Here is a 17,967-nt window from a genome sequence, read left to right on the forward strand (position 1 = left end):
GCAAGCTCAACCCATTTCAGCGTAGCCAAGCCCAAGCTGTGATACAAGCACTATGTCCCAGACGGATGCAAACCGTTATTGTTGGGTAATTCGATGTAGTAACGAATGTTGCTTTGCTTTTGGGGGTTGCTGCATGCGTTACCAAGATACGAGAACCGAAGATGCAATGCTGTGGCCCCTGGCTGTGAGACGAAGCCGGCGTAGGAGCCTCTTGGCCGATCGGGGGGTATGCAGACTCGGTCAAGGCTGCGGGCCACAAAGCGAACCAGACTTACAAGCTTTGAGTTGCACTACGCGGATGAAAGTCGAGCAAGCCAGATAAGATAGGGTCAAGAAGCAGACAGCATCTGGACAGTAAAGCCATGCCGTCGGTCAATGCTATCCGTACAATCGTGGCGTCACTTGCCTCCCGGACGAAAATCGCCTCCTCAGCCGGAAGCACCAACCGAGGGCGAGACGACCTTCCCTGGCCCCGAGCCCAGTCGAATCGGGTGCTTCGCAGGCAACACCCTAAAAGCTGGCCAGTCCACCAAGCAGACCAGTACTCCCCAACAACTCTCAGTGGCGGATGTGCGGCGACCCCATCCTAGGACGACAGACACTACGGTGCGGGCCGAGAAAAATGGAGCAGCTGCTGAACTCTGCGGAGCAGCCATCAGGGTCGTCTACTCCGCTTTGATCGACGAGGTGCAGAAGATGCCTCAATGACACCCTCCTGCTTTCTCTTGGAGGCCGTAGACGTGGTCTGTTCGGGGGCCGCCGCTGCGTTGTTCGGAGTATCTGCTGATGGCTTGGTCGAGTTGGATGGCAGACTTGATGCGGGTTTATTTAACAGGACGTATGCGACTCGCTCTATGTCGATCGCTTTGACGCTGAGCCGTCGGGCCAGCTTCTGCGAGTTCTCGAGAAGCTGCCTGTACTCCTTAGCACTGTACTTGATGTGGTCTCTCTTCCCATGGCTGCACAGCCAGTAGAAGGCCTCGTCCGCGAAGAAGATTACGTTCTGAGGATCGTGGACGGCCAGGAGCAGTGACGCGGTGGCTGGGCCGATGCCCTTGAGTTTCGTCAGGGCGTCGATGGCTGCGGACGCGTCGGGGTTCTTGCTGTAAATGTCCAGGGCGGTCTCGGCCGAGTCCCTGACGAAAGCTTGGTCATTTGAGGACACGAGCTTCATCAGAGTCGGGCGGAATTTCCCATGCTTGCTGCTGACAGGTCAGATGGCGGGCCCAATATTGTCCAGATCAGTCGCGCTCCCCACTACTTCCAGCAGCCAAGGGTGCGTTGGACGGTGGGTCGACGAAAAGAGAATAGGCCCAAGCGAACCGGAGGATTAGGCAGGTAAGACGCACAGCTTCCATTCGACCAAGGCTTGCACATCCCCAAGCTGCATCGGCCGCCGTGAAGTGGTCGGGGCGAACAGGGCAGGGGCCTCCACGTAACGGTACTGGTCTAGCTCCTTGAGAGTCTTCTGGCCGGGTTTGGCTGCGGAATTATCAGCATCAAGCCACGCCGGGATTGAGTCGGGGCCGAGGAGGAGCTGGAAGTCTTCTTACCTCCTTTGGCAGCAGATACGGCCTCGATGAGCTGGTCATACTCTGCAAGGGCATCGCGGAATTCCTGCAGGGTGATGTCCTCCGAGCTCGGGAAAGCAGCAGTGTCCACCATATTGGCCAGCACGCTCGTCATTTGTGAGCACAGGACGGGGCGGGGGGCTTGCGGGCTTGCAGCCGAGGCGAACGGATGGGCTCGACGAGGACTCGACGTGGTCTCAATGGGGCACGTCGTGCTTGCTTGTCATCAGCCACGCCGTACCACAGGACGGCACGGCACTGCACGGCAAGTACTGCCCTGCACGGCAATGCGCGATAGGCAGGGCTTCGGCGAAATAATTGGGAGCCCTGCAGGACAACAACGACGACTGCCAGCAAGAGGGCGGAAAGGTTGGAGGTTTGAGACGGCTCGGCGGTCCGCACACGGTGAGATTTATTGGCCAACGAAGCAGTGAAGTAACGAGCGAGGCAGTAGTTTTGATCCGTGTGAATGCAGTCAGTGGGAAGAGAGAGGGATGGTTGATTGACTGGTGGCTGGTCTTGGCCTCTATCAATCGAATTGAAGGGCCCCGGTACGACTGGCTGTGTCTGTGAATGCAAATTTGAGGACGAAGACTTGACCAGAGTTATCACGGCTGTCAGCTGCTGACGTCGAAGTTGAAGTCGAGGTCAGAAATCAAATGGTCGAGGCATGGTCGATCTCCCGGGCTCGTCACCACCCACCACAACCAGCCAGTCCCTTCCTACCTGGGCCTTGTGGAGGCTCCTTCCGAGAGCCAGAAAGCGTGTGGACCCTTGTACTACCATAATACTCCGTACACAGTACACTAGGGCGGACCAGAATAGGCCGACCCAAACAATTAGGCTGTGGTCCGTGCGTCGCCTCGGGCGTTTCTCTCCTGGGCAGGCGTGGCAGTTGGCATGGTCGAGACTCTTTAGCGGTCAGCCAGGGCCCAGGGCCCAGGGTCCAATACGGTCAAGGCTCGCCCGCCTGCCCGCCTGGCCTGCAAATGGGAGGGAGGGGGCACGGTACACGGGGCTTCTAGAATTCTGCCTGACCAAAAAGTCTCGGTGCCTGTTCACTCCCCTCCTGCGATCTAAGATTTTCTCTTCCGCAACCAGTCTCAGCCTCACCGCCATCAGCAGCGCCATCACAGCATCCTTCGCTACAGCCCATCAAAACCATCACATCCACCACCTACCCCTCCCCAGAACGCTTCGTCAAAATGGGTGGCGGCAACGTGAGTCCCCTTCAGCCTCACCCCTCACTCCCCCTCGCTCCCCCCTTCCCCGCTGCGACAGCCTGATTCCCGATTACATTTTCTTGGGCACTCCACTGACCGCCATCTTCATATCCCAGGGAGCCAAGTCTGCACAGAAGCGGGAGCGTGCCATGAAGAACGCCGGCAAGGAGGCCAAGTCCCAGCTCAAGGTCAACGAGTCGGCCAAGGACATCCAGTGCAAAGTCTGCTTCTCGACCTTCCTCAAGACCTCTCGTGCTCCTGCGTACGCCAAACCCACTCCCCCACCCCCTCCCCGTCGTCCCGAAGCGGAACCTACCTCGGATCCTGCAGACAAAGAAACAATCTGGCTAACCTACCACTCTGGAACAACAGTCTGACCGAGCACGCCGCGAACAAGCACTCCAAAACCCTCGCCGAGTGCTTCCCCAACTTCCAGGCTTAGGTGGTTCTTTTTCGAACCGAGCCGGCGACGGTGACGTGGCTGTTGGTTCTGACGGTGACGAGACCGTGAGGCCTTTCCTACGACGGAGTTACGAGCATAGAGCGAGGGGCGTATACCATTGATTGATTTTGGCAATTTGGGGGGTTGGGAAACAAATAATCAAAACCATATATGCACACACACAAGTCCGGGCCGCCTGTTCTGCATTTGCCTGCCCTACACACGTACATACCATGACTAGTGCGCCCTCACAGCCTTGGCCTGAGCACCCGTGCCACTATCACCACCACCACCACCACCACCATTCGCCTGCTCCTCCCTAATCTGCGCCAGTATATCCGGATAGAACCGCTCCCCAACATCAGGGTGGCTCTTGACCCGGTTCCGCAGCGTCGCCTCGCCCAGGGTGCGCGCCACGCCCCCGCCGCGGAAGGTGAACTCGACATCATCCAGCCGCCGCCCGCCGCAGCCGGCGAGCACCTCGTCGCGCAGCCGGCGCACCTCGGCGGGCACCTCGCCGACGCCCCCGCCCCCCTCGAGGTCCTCGAACGCCGTGTCGGGCGCCACGCCCTGGAAGAAGGGCACCGAGAAGCGCGGGCCCTCGCCGCGCGCGGGGCTCAGCACGCGGTGCGTCGTGGACGCGCACACCCCCCTCGTCAGCGCCTCCATGCCCTGCCCGACGGCGACGACCAGCGTCCCCGGCAGCGGCGGGCAGCCGACCCACTCGCCGCGCGTGTTCTGCGCCTGCAGGCCCGCGTGGTGGCTCGCCTGCAGCAGGTAGCTCGTGAGCATCGAGTCCTTGTGCGGGCCGACGCCCTGGCCCCTCACCTCGCCACCACCACCCTCGAGCCCCAGCTCCCCCGCGTCCGGGTACCGCACGATCTTGAGCTTGTGCTGCTGCCCCGGCGCCGCGACGAACCTGTCGAACGCGCCCGGGGCCAGCCCGACCGCCTCGGCCACCAGCCGCGTGAAGCGCACCGACACGTCCGCCATGCGCCGCATGTACTCCTCGTACGTGGCGCGGAACCCCGGGAGCGCGGCCTCGGCGGGCCACTGGTTGGGCGCGAGCAGGTTGTGGTGCCGCGGCGCGCCGGGGCCCGGCGGGGCGTGCTCCGTCGACAGGTCGATCTGCTCGCGGTGGTCCGTCCTGCCTGCTGTTATCTCGGCCGAGAGGCGGCTGTATCCCAGGAAGGAGGGGGCGTTTTTCATTTCGATCTTGAGCCTGTGTGGGTCGTGTTAGATATTATACACACACACACACACACACACACATATATATATATATATACAATAAGTAAAAGAGTGAGTTAGTGATCCATCCCAGCTGTCATATCCATGGGTATATGTATGTATGTCAATTATTTATAGGCCTTTGAAAATGAATTCGTATGTATATGCATGCGCCCACCGCGTCCACTTACTTTTCCTCCATCGGGATGTCGAAGAATGCCCTGCCCAGCGAGATGACCCTCTCGAACAGCTCAGCCGGGATCCCCACGTTCTTGATGTAGAGGAACCCGACCTCCAGCAGGGCCGCACGTAGGTCCCCGAGGAAGGCCGGCTTGGTGGCCGGGTCATCGGCCAGGGCCAGGTCGAGCACGGGGATGGATGTGAAGGACATGTTCTGGGTGTTTTAAACCAATCCCACCCTTCCCGGGGAGGCCAAAAGAAAAGAACTAATTCCAGATAGGCGGCTCAACTCAGATGTGTTTTGCATACATCGAGACGAGGCGGCTTGTGGTATGTGCACTGACTTTGTGAGTCTAATAAGGACTACGTATGTATTGTATTCATCGATGGTGTTGCGACTGCCGTCGAACGAATGGCGCAATCCCTCCATCCCGGCCGTGTAGATCCGCCCGCCAGCACCCCCGCAGCCGATCGGCCGCTCGGGAACTCCAGGCCCTCCCTATTAGCTAGCCCGCGGAACCTGACCCACCACCTCGGGCCCAATATGAGTACTTGGAGTACCTTGCTGGCTGGCTCTATCTACTATAACAGCAGGGTGTCAAGGTGTGGGCATACAAGTGAGCAAAACGGCCGCTGGGCGGCCGCAACGGACGCCATTTGGCAGAGGATGAGTCGTCTGCCACAGGCAGAGCTCATACGCGCACTGCCCATATGAGCAGAGCTCGTGGGCGAGCAAACGTTGTTGTCGGCCACTGTACGAATGTGAACTGTTCTTCCCCAGCGGGATCGTCACCTTTCCAACAAATACCACAAGATGACGAGGGGAGAGCAGCGAGCTGGCTCTCTACGCACGTGATAAAGCCAATGCATTATGAAATACAGCACGCGTTCCCTAACACCTATGGGACTGTCAAAACCTGCATGTAAACTCCCATCATTCTACGTTGTCGATGACAACAAGTCGCCGGGAAGCACCCGGACGTCATGTCACTCTTTTTTTCTTCCTTCTCCTTTTGCTCCCAACCCAAGCTCCATCCATGAGAATCCCATCATGCCTTCCAAGAATGCTGATGCTCTTGTCGCACACACCCTGCTTGCTGACCCCTCCACAGGGAGTCTGATCAAGCGAGAAACGTCCCAACTCGGTCTCTTTGGAACTCTGCCACAATAGTCGTGTCCAAGCCCAGCCTTCAGGTGGGAAATGCGTGCCTACGGGATCAACATCGGAGAACAGCAGAGGATCCCGCGACGATCAAAATATACCCCAGCCCGTCCAAGCCCGGCGTCCGTCGGGGGGGGGGGGGAGAGGACACACACCCACCAAAAAACAAACCCTCTACCTATCCTTCTTAGGCAGCGCGTCCGAGTTCCCAACCTTCTCGGCCAGCTCGTCGTACTCGCGGTGGAGGCCCGAGGCCTGCTTCTTGAGCGTCTCGATGTCCTGGTCCCTCTTCTTGAGCTGCCTCTTGAGCTCGGCGATCTCGCCCGCGCCGCCGGCCTCGCCCAGCTTCTGGGCCTGCTTCCCGCCCTTCTTGTCGGTGCCCTCGTACTGCTTGAGCTTCTCCTCGAGCCGCAGGACGTCGAGGATCATGATGTACGTGCGGTTCAGGATCAGGCTCAGGAAGAGCGTGAAGCCGCACAGGTACATGTTGCGCTGCGAGTAGAACTTGCGGGCCTGCACCTCCAGGCGCTCGTGGCCCATGACGGCTGCTCTGCTGGTGGGGGAAGATCGGGGTCACGGGTCAGCGCTGGTTGTTTCTCTGTTGTGCGGGTTGGGCATGTGATCGTCTGCCCTGTGCTGTGCTGTACGGTGGAGCATGCGGGGCAGACAAAGTGGGCTTGTTTTTGAAACGAAACCAGAGAGAGAGAGAAAAAAAAAGAAGGGAATAAGAGCCCCGAGGGCATTGGGAGCACATACGCATTGTTACCCCCGTCTGTAACGGAGGCAAGCTCGACCTGGACGCGGTAGACACGGTTGACGCTGTCGATGAAGAGGATCAGGATGAAGATGAAGGTGATCTTCAGACCGTACTGCAGCTTGGCGACGAGGGGGTTCTCGGAGATGAAGCTGTGACAACATAACCCGTCAGTTCCCTTTTCCAGCCCTAGCAAGACAAACACACGGGCGAGTCTTCCAGGCTCGAGGGGAGGGGGCCGGGGGACGGCAAGCACGTACGTAAATACCCGCCTCTTTAGGGAGAAGGGCATCGGGACGATGAGGAGCATGAACAGGCCCATCTCCGCCATAAGGAGCATGAACACCTGCGGGGTTGGGAGGGACCATGTCAGCGCGCTGTTGTGCCATTGCCCATTGGGACGAGAAGGATTGAAGCTCTCTCTCTCTTTCTTGTGGCAGGGAGAAAGACATTACGTCGAGGTCGGTCAAACGTACCAGTGTGTAGTAGAGCGTCATCGTGACGGCTTTGTTGCGAAGCTCCTCGAGCTTCGAAAGGGTGGGCTGGTTGGTTCCGGGTGGTTGCGAGACTTGGGGAGAGCAAGTCAGTCGTGCAGTCGGCGGTTGCTTGTAATGTCGAAGAAAAGGTCAGAGGTGGCCAAGATCCAAGGTCTTGCAAGATATAGGGAAAGAGGTTGACGAGGCTTGGAGGGGAGCTCCGGTTGAAAGAGGTGGCCAGTTCGGGCTGGCTGGCTTCCCGGCTGAGCAAGCTTGGGCTGGCCTGGGTGAAATCCGTCATACCTCGCGGGAGGGCCCTGCAACGTCATCGCCCACCCGGCTGGGCCCAGCTAGGCTAAGTGCCTGGGATGGGAAAGTGGCAGTGAGGGTGCACGGGCCACCCGTTTTCCAACCCACCTGCCCACGTAGTAATGGACTCCGTCAGCTCCCTCACATGTTTACGTTTTGCACTCAGCGTTTGACGGTGTTACGGGCACCGCCAAGGAACCGAAGACATCCACAGTGAGGCCTCACTTCACAGTATGCATTGAATGTAGACCTAGTAAAGCAAGGTTTATGTCCGACGCTGAATCTAGTATACCCATGCGCTTCACGACGCATTACCATGCCATCAAAGAATGTCGATTCATAGCGTGGCAACTACAAAGACCCATTGACAAATGAAAGTAACCTCCCGAGTTCCCCGTATGCCCCCTCGCCGAAACTCCGAGCTTTTTGAAGTCCACGAAGCCAGTGAGGGCACTGCGCCTCAGGACCGTCATGAAAAGAAACCAAGGATATAAAAAGGACATGCATGAATTTACAACCGCTGCGTCTTCCGCTCCATCGTCACGAGTCCCGATTGCATAACACAGGGCGTTTGAGGAGCAATTGACCTGGAAACAGGACGGCGGTAGGGAGCCCAACGACGCTCCTAGTTGTAGAACTGCGACTTCTGGAAGCTCTCCGCAGAGATGTCACCAGGCTTGCCCGCCGGCACGGGGACCTTCTCGGGCTCGGGCTTCTGGTGGGCCACGGGGCTTGCGACGCTGCTGCTGGTGAGCGAGTTGGCCCTGCTGCTGTCGAGCGAGGAGGCGGTGGCCTTGATGGCGGCGACGGGCTTCCTGGCGACCTCGAGGAACGTCGAGGGCAGGTAGCCCATGCGGCCGTCGCGGGAGCGGCAGCGCCACCAGTCGCTGGGGTTGCCGAGCGGGTCCGTCTTGCTGAGCACGGCGACGAGGTCGCCCTTCCTCACCTCGAGGTCGACGCCCTTGACCACGGCGTCGCCGCCGGCGCCGCCCGCCTCGGGCGAGAAGTCCCACAGCACGCGGCAGAACTCGAGCTTGGACGGGTCGATGGGCTGCCCTTGCTGGCCCCCGGCCTGCAGCTGCAGCCGCCTGCGCTCCTCCTCCTCGTGGGACGCGGCCATCGACCGGATCATCTTGGTCATGAGGTAGGGGAGGCCGAAGGCGAACAGGAGGAAGAAGATCAGGGGCTTGCGGGACGGCTTCGCTGGTGATCCTGGCGCGCCGTCCGCCGCGTGCCGGCCCTCGAAGCGGGCGAAGGAGGCTGGTGTCAGGGACATGGCGTCGGCGGGTGGCGGGCGCCCCGTGATCTTAGCAATCAGTGTCCTTATCCAGCGCATTATTGTGTATATGCCGAGCACGTGGCCGAGGGTGTCGCGTAGGTTGCCGAACTGCTCTGCCACGGCGACCACGGCTGCGTCGAGATGTTAGTTTCTGTCGCTGTTCAGAGTTGGGTGATGGTAGGACATACCATAGAAGCTAGAATGTGTCGTCATGTACGTGCTCTCCAGCATCTGTGCGAAGCCACCGAAGGCGCCCACGATGCCTTCCAGCACTTGGAAGGTGGCCTGGGTGCTCTGGTTGACCCTGTTGGTCAGGCTCTCCGGGTTGTTGGGGTCCTGCATGCCGCCCATGCCGTATCCGCCCATGCCACCGTAGCCTCCCATGGAGCGGTAGCCTCCATATCCGCCGTACATGCCGCCGCCGTATCCTCCCATGCCCCCATAACCCCCATAGCCGCCCATGGCACCCATGCCGCCATATGGCGAGCTGTAGGACGAGTAGGTGGATGGGTAGGCGCCCGCCCCGTATGAGCCGTAGCCGGTGGACCCCATCCTGCTGTAGGCAGCGGCGTTCTGGTTGACTGACGCGGTCAGGGACTCGGGCCGCGGCGGTATCGCAGGAGAAGCACCGGATGTGGTCGTCGAGGAGGAGGTGGGCGTGGCGGCGGAGGTGGGAGTGGCAGGTGTGGCGGCTGTTGCTCCAGGACGCTCCCACGGCTTTGGAGGCGAGGCCATGGCGAGTAATGCAGGAGGTGGAGGCAGGTGATAAGGCGCTGCTGCTGGATTGAAAGGGAAAAAGTTGGCTCGGTCGGGGCTGTCGGCGGGAATGCGCAAACTTGGATCCGGCCGGACAAGGATGGGACTGGAGGGAGGGGGAATGCGGAGGGTGGACCGGGGGCTGCTTGGCTGCGTTGTCCAAAGTGTCTACTGCCGGTTTGTTTCGTTGTTGTGCTTGCTTGACTTGACCTCTTTTGTCGTGGGCTGTGGGCCACGAACCGGCGAGAGTCTGGGGAGAAATCAGGCCTCGGGCATTCCCCAAGATGCAGTGCGGTGCAGTCAGTCAGTCACTCGGGTGTAGGAAAAGATGCGGTGCCAGGCCAGAAGTGTAGAGTGCCGGCTTCGAAAGGGATGTTGCGTCGACAGCCTAGTCTAGACTTGGGCCGGCCTGTGACCGGCCTTTCGCCATGCCTCGGCTGATTCACATTCGCCTGGTTTGCCGAGCGGCTGGGACCGCGGTCGACGGTTTGTATGTATTACCTAAGCACGCCAGGCCGTCATCTGTTTATTAGTACGGAGTCTGTATGGCAATGCTGGTTTCCTAACAATTCCTTTGCCTTCATCTATCTGACCTTGATGCTGTGATGGCTCCAAAACTACACCAAAACTGCAATCAAGTGCTCGCTGCATCGATTCTCCTGCCTCCCTGCCTCCCTCTTCTCTCCCTCTCTCTTCTCTCCCTCTCCCTCTCTCTTCTCTCCCTCTCTCTTCTCTCCCTCCCTCTCCTCTCCCTCTCTCCCTCTATTTTCTCTCCCTCTTTTTTCTTCTCTTCTCTCTTCATATTATAAAATGATACTTTTTAATTTTTTTAATTTACATATATTAAATATAATACCAGTAGAATATAAAAAGATAAGAAGAAGGAAAATTTATTTAGGATTAGAGTTAGTCTTTTAATGTATACTTAAAACTAAGGGTGTAAATATCAAGTCATAATAATTTAGTGTGAGTGTACTCTAGTAAAAAATGCGATGTGGCACTTATTTAGCTATACTACTACTGACAGTGTATGAGTGGGTTTCGATTCGGCAACCGGAGAGAACTCGGCGTCTTGACTGCCGATGCTCGAGTCACTCATCCATTGTGCAACTGCCAACGACTCGGAGTGCACAGAGGCTTGGCCAACAGAGATGATGACTTGCCAACAACCAACCCAGCTCAGATTGCACAGTACAGCATTCATGTGTTTGGATCTAATTTGTCTCATTATTACAACACACGCCACCGCCCGCCCTACAGAATCCTAGTCCAGGCTCTGGATGATGACCTTGATCGCGCCGGTCTTGGGGTCGGCAGAGGTGTTGAAGGCCTTGAGCGCGTCCTCGAGCGGGAACTTGTGCGTGACCAGCTTGGACAGGTCGACGACGCCGTTCTCGATGAGCCGGATGGCCCGCGGCCACGTGTTGGAGTAGCGGTACTGCAGCTGGATGTCGACCTCGCGCACGCTGGCGCGCATGAACTCGATGTTGATCTGGTTGCGCCCGACGCCGATGATGAACACCTTGCCGCCAAACTTGCTGGCCCAGATGGCCGCGTTGATGCTGCTCTCGACGCCCGTGCACTCGATCGCCACCGCCGGCTCGACGCCGCCAAAGGAATCGACGATGGCCCTGGCCGAGTCCTCGGCCGACAGCCGCTCGACCTTGTGCGTGATGACCGACGGGCAGAACTCCCTCGCGAACGCCAGCCGGCCCTCGTCAATGTCCGTGATGACGATAGGGCACGCCCCCGCGGCCTTGACGACGGCCAGGCTGATGAGCCCGATGGGCCCCGCGCCGCAGATCAGCACCGGGTCGCCGACCGTGATCTGCGCGCGCTTGATGCCCGCCAGCGCGACGCTCAGCGGCTCCAGCATCGCGCCGTTCTCCCACGACATGCTGCCGATCTTGTGGCACCACGCCGCCGGGTGGTTGACGTAGCGCCGCAGCAGCCCCGGCACCGGCGGCGTCGACAGGAAGTCGACCTTGTCGCACCCGTTGTACCGCCCCGTCAGGCACGGCTCGCACTCGCCGCAGATGACCTGCGGCTCCACCGCCACGCGGTCGCCCACCTTGAGGCTCGTCACGTCCGCCGCCACCGCGATCACCTCGCCCGCCGACTCGTGGCCCAGGATGTGGTCGCCGCCCACGATCATCGGCCCGATGCACCCGTGGTGCCAGAAGTGTATATCTGATCTGTGTGGCCGGGGGGCCGTGTTGTCAGCAGATGCGCGCCACGTCTCGTCCCAGCACCGTGGCATATATATATGTGCCTCGTCTGAATATATATGTAGTTCGCGCCTCATGTTCAAGTGACGTACCCGCAAATACCCGTGCTCCTGATAGCCACTGTGACCTGTCCTGGTCGCAAGTCTTGCCCGCCTTTTTGCACGCTCTCCAGTGTCGGCTCGGCCTCATTTATCCACAGGTCATGAGCGGGGTTGGTATAGACGCCAATGTTCGCCTTGGAGGCCATGACGCTGGTGTGCCCGTTCTGCGCCCCGCCCTCTGTTGCCGAGGGACTCATTGTGTGTGTAGTGTGTGTGTGTGTGTGTGTGTGTAGTTCGCCGGTGCGGTAGGGGGAGATATATATAGGCAGGGAGAATATGAGAGAGTGTGCCGAGAAAGGCGGGCTCGACGAAGGAGCAGCCTAATAATAAGGGACTGGGAGTCGGACACCAGACTTGGATGACGATGGGCGAAGGTGGGGCAGGAGCCGGTAAAAGAGGTGGCGCCCAAGGGTAGTAAACTAATAAGTGAGTACCACGGGTAGGTCGACAGTCAACTCGAGATGGTCAGGTTGCGTCGCGCAGGATGCATGTGGACATCATCCACGGGGGCGCGTGGGTAGCTTTATTATATAGGAAGTACATGCACCGAGTCAAACGGCGGGACTGGACGGCCCTGATTAGTTCTGGGAGTATTATCCGTCAACCCACGGCGATAGTAGCACGGAGAGGTAAGTAGTATGGGGTCGTGACTACCCCCCCGAGCCGCCACCGCCGGCACCATGTTCCAGGCCCGGGGAGAAGAGGAAACGGGGCCAGGTCAGCCATACAACAAACAAAGCAAGGTCCACTGTAGCAAGCCAGTCAGGCGAATTACCCGCAGGCGCCGTTGTGTTATATCAATGTGGGGTAACAAAAGCGGCCCTCTCTCCCCAGAAGCTGTCACCTGCTGCCCTGCAGCCGTGTTGCTATAGTGCTGGAGTGTAGGGGGGACTGGGGGAGAAGCTGCCGAGGGGCAGCACTTTGTCCCCTCGGCCGCTTCAACCCCGACCCATGATCTCATTCTCCCGCGCCAATCACCACCGCCCGCGGCCTGCCCCAGCTTTTTCCTCCTGTTCCCCCTTCCCACTCGCGACGGCGGGGGGGCTAAAATGGACCCACAGGGGGGGGAAAGCTCTGTTCCAGAACTGCCAGAACTGCCAGATGGACCACGTCGGCCCGAACAAACAAAAAAGATGCAGGACTTGGACCCCTTGGTTTTGCTACCTCCGCGTGGCAGATTACCATAACGAGGCCGCTACCCAATACTAGCATCCACGGGTCATGCCTTTTGTTCACTTCCCCCCTTGCCCCTGCCCAGGGAAGTAGTGCGTTATACTGTACTAGGGAATAAAATAAGAAAAAGATGGGAAAGGTTCTTTATTGCCGCTGCGGATATTTCACATGCGAAGGGACCATTAGACGGGCCCACTCAGGTAGGACTTGAGGCTCCCAAATCTCCGCTTGGTACATGCGCCGACGCGGTCAAATCGGATCCTGTCACCCTCCCAAAAATCACACGGTTCACCAGAAAAAGACCAGCCATTTTGATCGTGAACGTCACGTCCTGTCCTCGCAGGCTCCTCCTTTCCAATCGAACTCGTCCTCGTCCTCGTCCTCGTCGCCCGCCGCCGGTCCATGTCGTCCGTGGTGCATGTGGGAAAAAGGCGGGCGTGACCGCACGTGTACCACTTACATGTGCAACCCCCAAGACATTTGATTTCAGCGCGGATATATTTCGCACCAATTGGCTGGATTCCACTGTCTTGTTGTTTAGGGTCACCAACAACGTGTCAAGTTCCCTCCCATGTGACTCTCTAGCTGCTTGATGCAGCACACAGGGATTCATTCCTGCAGGGATGACAACGACGACGGCTTGTGCATTTTGTTGTTGCACGTTAGTTGTCCCATTATGTAGTCACCTACCATAGGATATAGCAGCAGGTGCCGCTAGACATCCAAGTGTTCATTGACGTTGGATAATTATAGCGAGCGATGGACCACCCTCATGCTGAACCACATGTGCACCACACATGGTGAGTGGTGCTCACTCGAGCAAAGCTCGTGGAGTGACACCGAATATACAACAAAGAGCTCTGCTCAGGTGTCCTCCCAACCTCCCGTGGGACAATCCCCTATATGTCAACACCTCCGAGTCCTAGAAGCCAGTGTCCGGCGATATAGCCTCTTACGGGAGAACCTCATAACCGTGGGACTCCAGTAATTAATCCAGATCCATGGTCTGGACCAAAGCATGACCAGCACGCATCCCAGACGAGCGCCGACCAGCAAGCCTAGAAGAAGAAGAAGACACAGGCGCAGGCACAGGCACAGGCACATGCACAGGCGGAGGCGTCTCGTCCGCAGACAGCGCCGGGATCTTGCCTGGGTCCTTGCCGTGGCTGCACAGGATGGCCTTGGGCTCCTGCGAGAACATATCCAGCAGCACCATCATCTGCGCGGCCGACGCGCGCCGCCCCGGGTCGCGCCGCGCCATCGGCGCCAGCTGGTGCAGGCGCTGGCCCGGCGCCGTGGCCTCCGCGGCGCGCTGGGGCACCGTGGAGAGGTTGAAGCCGGCGCCGTACGCCTCGCGCCGGAACCCCCTGAAGTCGTACACCCACAGCAGCACCACGAGCAGCGACCAGGTGTCCGCCTTGGTCGTCTGCGCCCTCTCCCCTTGCCCCTGCCCCTGCGGCGACCAGAACTCCGGCGCCATGTAGATCGCCGTCCCGCTCTGTGTCTGCGCCTGTGCGGCGTGGTTGCAGACGCCAAAGTCGCCCAGCTTGAAGACGGGCTTGCCGTCTGGGCCGTGCGTGTATAGGATGTTTTCTGGCTTGACGTCGCGGTGGATTATGTCCTCCGATGCTAGGCAGTCCTGTTCGGGGGGGGGGGGGAGAAGTCAGCGTTAGGGGTATATATTCTTTGCGCACGGGGTGCCTCCGGCTCATTTTCACCCCATCGACGTGTTGGCTTACCAGGGCCTGTAGCATGTGGGTGAGCACCAGGTTCGTGACTGAGTTCAGTTGTTCGACTGGGAGCCACTGCCCGCCGAGAAGGGAATACAGGCTACCCTTCATCAACTCCATGACGATGTGCGCTTCCGGGGAGTTTATGCTGGCCTGCGAGCATATCCAGTCTACGACGAATGGCTGGTGATCATATTAGCCCAGCCCCTACACGCACCATAGCAGAGCATGCAAACTTCTCTACTGCTTCACTGGGTAAAGTGCTCACATGCTCTATTCTGCCAATAGTCTCAATCTCTCGCTTTAGCGTCGCAAAGGAAGCGTCTCTATGTTGGTCTTGTCGTATCTTCACGGTCTTGACTGCCACCAGTCTCCCGGTGTCCACGTCCACGGCGCGAATCACCTTCAAAGCAGACAGGGCATTAGTAAGTCGAATATAAGGAACAATAACCAAGGGCGCAACGTTTTCTAGGGACTGAAAACTTACCTCTCCGAAGGCTCCAGCCCCGAGCGCGTCGATCTTGGCCCACCTTATCATTGGCCTCTCCGGTCTTGCTGAGTGTACTCTTGTCTGAGCCTTCGTCGGCACTTCCGTCTCGGTATTGCCCGAGTCGGTCCGCAAAAATCTGGGGTTTACTGCAAGCGCCCTCACGTCCCTCGCTTCCACCAGCTTGAGGGTTTCTGGTGAGGCGTGAGGCCACTGCATCCGGAATACGACGATATCGCGCCTTTGACCTCCCACTATCATTCTTCCAGTTAGTTTCTGTCGTGCAAGGTGGGTAGGGGGGGAAGCCGAGTCTGCGTATCGAAATAGCTTTGCACTCACTGCCAATGTATGTGTTCAATCCTTGTTGGACCACGACTTTCCTGGGAGACCCAAAGCGAAAGGGGGTCGAGTCTCGGCCGTGAACATTGCTAGTCCCAACCCTGGAGGAGTCATGAAACATAATGACATTGGTAGTGGGGTCGATCTCGAAAGAGCATTGCTCCCTTGAGAATGTGGTGCTCCGGAGTACAATATCCCCGAGCCTTCCTATCGTCACCAGAGTTTCTCTCCGCCCGCACTTAGACCGGAAATGCCCAATGGCGAAGCAAGGAGATGGGTGGGACCGATCTATCAAGTATGCGTTTTCCGGGTCGTTGATGACTTCGTAGGCAGCAGGACTCTCTGGGTGCAACCAGAATAGCACATGAGCCCGTGACATGTTGACGAAAGGGGCTATCAAGATTCGCGAAGAAAGCTAAGAGGGATTGATCACAAGGCAAAGACAACTTGAAGGTTTATTTACAGCGTGCAAATGGACAGCTGACACGGTTTGAATCAAGCAGAACAGAGGAATCGCTGACAGAACTCGACAGGAATGAGGAAATGAAATGTTACGGCGCAGGAACGATCGACCGGGCTCCCAGAACATTTATCTGGGCCAGAGGCATCCTCGCGCACAGGATCTCGCCCCCATCGGGAGACTTCAGGCGCGGACGATGTGAGGCAGAATGGGAGGGCTGGCCAGCACTGGCTGCCCAGAGCCGTCAGACCAACAGCTGCAGTTTCAGCTGGCCAATACTGGAGGTCTGCTACACTTCCATTTTTAGCCGAGCGTGTTGGTGACCGGGAATGTTGACCTGCAGGTGGCTATCATAATGGTTAATATGGCGTGTAAGTGGTGACGGGACCCACACGGGAGGGTTGAGGGATGTGGTTGGTCTGTCAAGCGCTGCAGACCCACATGTTTTACGCTAGGCCCCTGGCATGCGGCCTACAGCAGCTACAAACAGGCTGCGACCCGGCAACCTTGAACCCTTCACCAAGAGGGCATTCGTCATACCTGGGCAAGCCTTCGCCTTCAAATTTTGTCCCTCCCACTTCCTTCCCACCAGGATTCCAGGCTATCACCATATCTCCTCGACTAAGACTTACACCCACGGACAGCCAGAGGAACCAGCCCTTCGACGACCTCTCATGGCCGCTGAATCGGTGAGGGGCGAGGGGCTCTTCCAGGCGCATCGTGCCCTCGCAGCACTCGCCGAGGACCCAGATCAGTTCGACCAAGACAGAGAGCGACGCTTCAGCGAGGGTCCGCCCTCATGCCGCTCAAGGTCAGGAACCACCACACGCACGGCGAGCCCCGCGCCAGCAAACGAGGAGCTGGACGACTACAACGCGCGCGTGAGCAAGCTGTACCACGACTGGCACGCGTCCTCGACCATCGGCCAGTTCGAGGCGCAGAGGCGGGAGGAGTGCCAGCGCATAGAGCGGGCGGGCGAGCACGTCGGCGTGGGCAACAGCCCGGACGGCGTGGCGGCCGACAGGGTGAGGGAGCGCTGGGTCGAGCAGGGCATCTGGAACCCCAGGTGGTACGAGGAGAACGTCAGGCGGTTCGGCGACAAGGTCCAGAACGTGCCCCTCATGGACCCGCGGTGGCTGCACGAGGTGCCGTTCGATGAGGAGGAGGACGACGACGACGACCTGTGCCCCCCTGAGGAATTCCGGTTCGGCGCCAAGAGGAAGCGGCAGAAGACGGATGAGGAGGCGCGCCAGAGCGCTGAGCGGCGCGCAGAGCGCCTGCGGAAGCGCGAGCTCTCGCGCCCTGTTCACCAGTTCAACTACCAGGTGTCTCGGGAGCGTGACCGGCTGCTGGAAGAGATATCACGCGAGGCAGGGCATGAAGACCCTGTCAAGAAGTATCCTGCGGATATCAACACCCAGGCATACACGCTGGTCAAGGACAAGTGGGTCAGTGAGGGATTATGGATCGATGACTGGGGCATACTGCCGGGAATGTCATGGTTGCATGAGCGTGACATCAACGAGTTGATACAGGAGTTGGGTCCTAAGCCGTCATCCAAGCCGCCATCTCGGCCTGCAGACCCTGCTCTGCCTGAGGCTCTTCCAGAAGCACCGCTTTCAGGTGATGACTCCGAGTCTGGCCCCACTCGTGTGCTAGATCCCCAAGAGGCATCAGTGGAGGATTGAGGCGATAGAATATATAATTCAGGCACAATACTAGCGTTTACATCTTGTAATGAACAGTGTTTTTGTATTACTAGGTACTTGAGCAGTCTTTTGAGGGACGAGGGCGAGGTACGGAGAAGTGAAATATATAGTTCCAATACCGCAATACGCAACGACTATGTAACAGGTTCCAGATCACCCTGATAACATAGGGCCTTCGGCTCGTCCGTGAGCTCTCCGTCTGAAGCTTCTCATCTACATCCCCTGCAAAGAGAAGATATGGTGCAGTCCTCCTCCGCGAATTCCGGGTAGTAATAATCCCTAAGAGTAACGTATCCATAGATGCGATAATCCTCCTGTGGTTTCAAGACCTCGGGATTTATCAGATTCAATGCCACGT

General features: G+C 58.4%; 8 protein-coding genes across 8 annotated transcripts; 2 read left to right on the top strand and 6 right to left on the bottom strand.

Moving 5' to 3' along the window:
• Positions 1–121: 121 nt before the first annotated feature.
• KVR01_010178 (uncharacterized protein) lies at positions 122–2,176 on the bottom strand. The gene is made up of 3 exons (XM_044790969.1): positions 1,554–2,176; positions 1,350–1,482; positions 122–1,202 (listed from the first exon to the last, which is right to left on the bottom strand). Exons 1-3 carry the CDS (start codon positions 1,684–1,686, stop codon positions 656–658), a joined length of 813 nt encoding a protein of 270 aa, XP_044640337.1. The 5' UTR covers positions 1,687–2,176; the 3' UTR covers positions 122–655.
• A 600-nt stretch (positions 2,177–2,776) lies between these two features.
• On the top strand, positions 2,777–3,236 carry KVR01_010615 (uncharacterized protein; the record flags this gene model as incomplete). The annotated part of the gene is made up of 3 exons (XM_044783948.1): positions 2,777–2,791; positions 2,911–3,056; positions 3,167–3,236. The coding sequence occupies 3 exons, from the start codon at positions 2,777–2,779 to the stop codon at positions 3,234–3,236; spliced, it is 231 nt and encodes a 76-aa protein (XP_044640774.1).
• A 237-nt stretch (positions 3,237–3,473) lies between these two features.
• Positions 3,474–5,020, bottom strand: KVR01_010445 (uncharacterized protein; the record flags this gene model as incomplete). Its single annotated transcript, XM_044781647.1, has 2 exons — positions 4,658–5,020; positions 3,474–4,458 (listed from the first exon to the last, which is right to left on the bottom strand). The coding sequence occupies exons 1-2, from the start codon at positions 4,855–4,857 to the stop codon at positions 3,474–3,476; spliced, it is 1,185 nt and encodes a 394-aa protein (XP_044640604.1). The 5' UTR covers positions 4,858–5,020.
• Positions 5,021–5,237: 217 nt separating this feature from the next.
• KVR01_010222 (uncharacterized protein) lies at positions 5,238–7,337 on the bottom strand. Its single transcript, XM_044785617.1, has 4 exons — positions 7,039–7,337; positions 6,823–6,908; positions 6,565–6,714; positions 5,238–6,358 (listed from the first exon to the last, which is right to left on the bottom strand). Exons 1-4 carry the CDS (start codon positions 7,057–7,059, stop codon positions 5,983–5,985), a joined length of 633 nt encoding a protein of 210 aa, XP_044640381.1. The 5' UTR covers positions 7,060–7,337; the 3' UTR covers positions 5,238–5,982.
• Positions 7,338–7,534: 197 nt separating this feature from the next.
• On the bottom strand, positions 7,535–9,791 carry KVR01_010725 (uncharacterized protein). The gene is made up of 2 exons (XM_044793241.1): positions 8,815–9,791; positions 7,535–8,757 (listed from the first exon to the last, which is right to left on the bottom strand). The coding sequence occupies exons 1-2, from the start codon at positions 9,359–9,361 to the stop codon at positions 7,973–7,975; spliced, it is 1,332 nt and encodes a 443-aa protein (XP_044640884.1). The 5' UTR covers positions 9,362–9,791; the 3' UTR covers positions 7,535–7,972.
• A 569-nt stretch (positions 9,792–10,360) lies between these two features.
• KVR01_010608 (uncharacterized protein) lies at positions 10,361–12,553 on the bottom strand. The gene is made up of 2 exons (XM_044791128.1): positions 11,703–12,553; positions 10,361–11,577 (listed from the first exon to the last, which is right to left on the bottom strand). Exons 1-2 carry the CDS (start codon positions 11,906–11,908, stop codon positions 10,647–10,649), a joined length of 1,137 nt encoding a protein of 378 aa, XP_044640767.1. The 5' UTR covers positions 11,909–12,553; the 3' UTR covers positions 10,361–10,646.
• Positions 12,554–13,079: 526 nt separating this feature from the next.
• Positions 13,080–16,189, bottom strand: KVR01_010556 (uncharacterized protein). The gene is made up of 5 exons (XM_044786775.1): positions 15,441–16,189; positions 15,102–15,355; positions 14,883–15,017; positions 14,624–14,797; positions 13,080–14,523 (listed from the first exon to the last, which is right to left on the bottom strand). Exons 1-5 carry the CDS (start codon positions 15,817–15,819, stop codon positions 13,873–13,875), a joined length of 1,593 nt encoding a protein of 530 aa, XP_044640715.1. The 5' UTR covers positions 15,820–16,189; the 3' UTR covers positions 13,080–13,872.
• Positions 16,190–16,401: 212 nt separating this feature from the next.
• KVR01_010600 (uncharacterized protein) lies at positions 16,402–17,746 on the top strand. Its single transcript, XM_044781225.1, has one exon. The coding sequence runs from the start codon at positions 16,575–16,577 to the stop codon at positions 17,586–17,588; it is 1,014 nt and encodes a 337-aa protein (XP_044640759.1). The 5' UTR covers positions 16,402–16,574; the 3' UTR covers positions 17,589–17,746.
• Positions 17,747–17,967: the final 221 nt, after the last annotated feature.

The sequence above is a fragment of the Diaporthe batatas genome (assembly GCF_019321695.1).
Source record: "Diaporthe batatas strain CRI 302-4 chromosome Unknown Contig00013, whole genome shotgun sequence".
NCBI lineage: Eukaryota > Fungi > Ascomycota > Sordariomycetes > Diaporthales > Diaporthaceae > Diaporthe > Diaporthe batatas.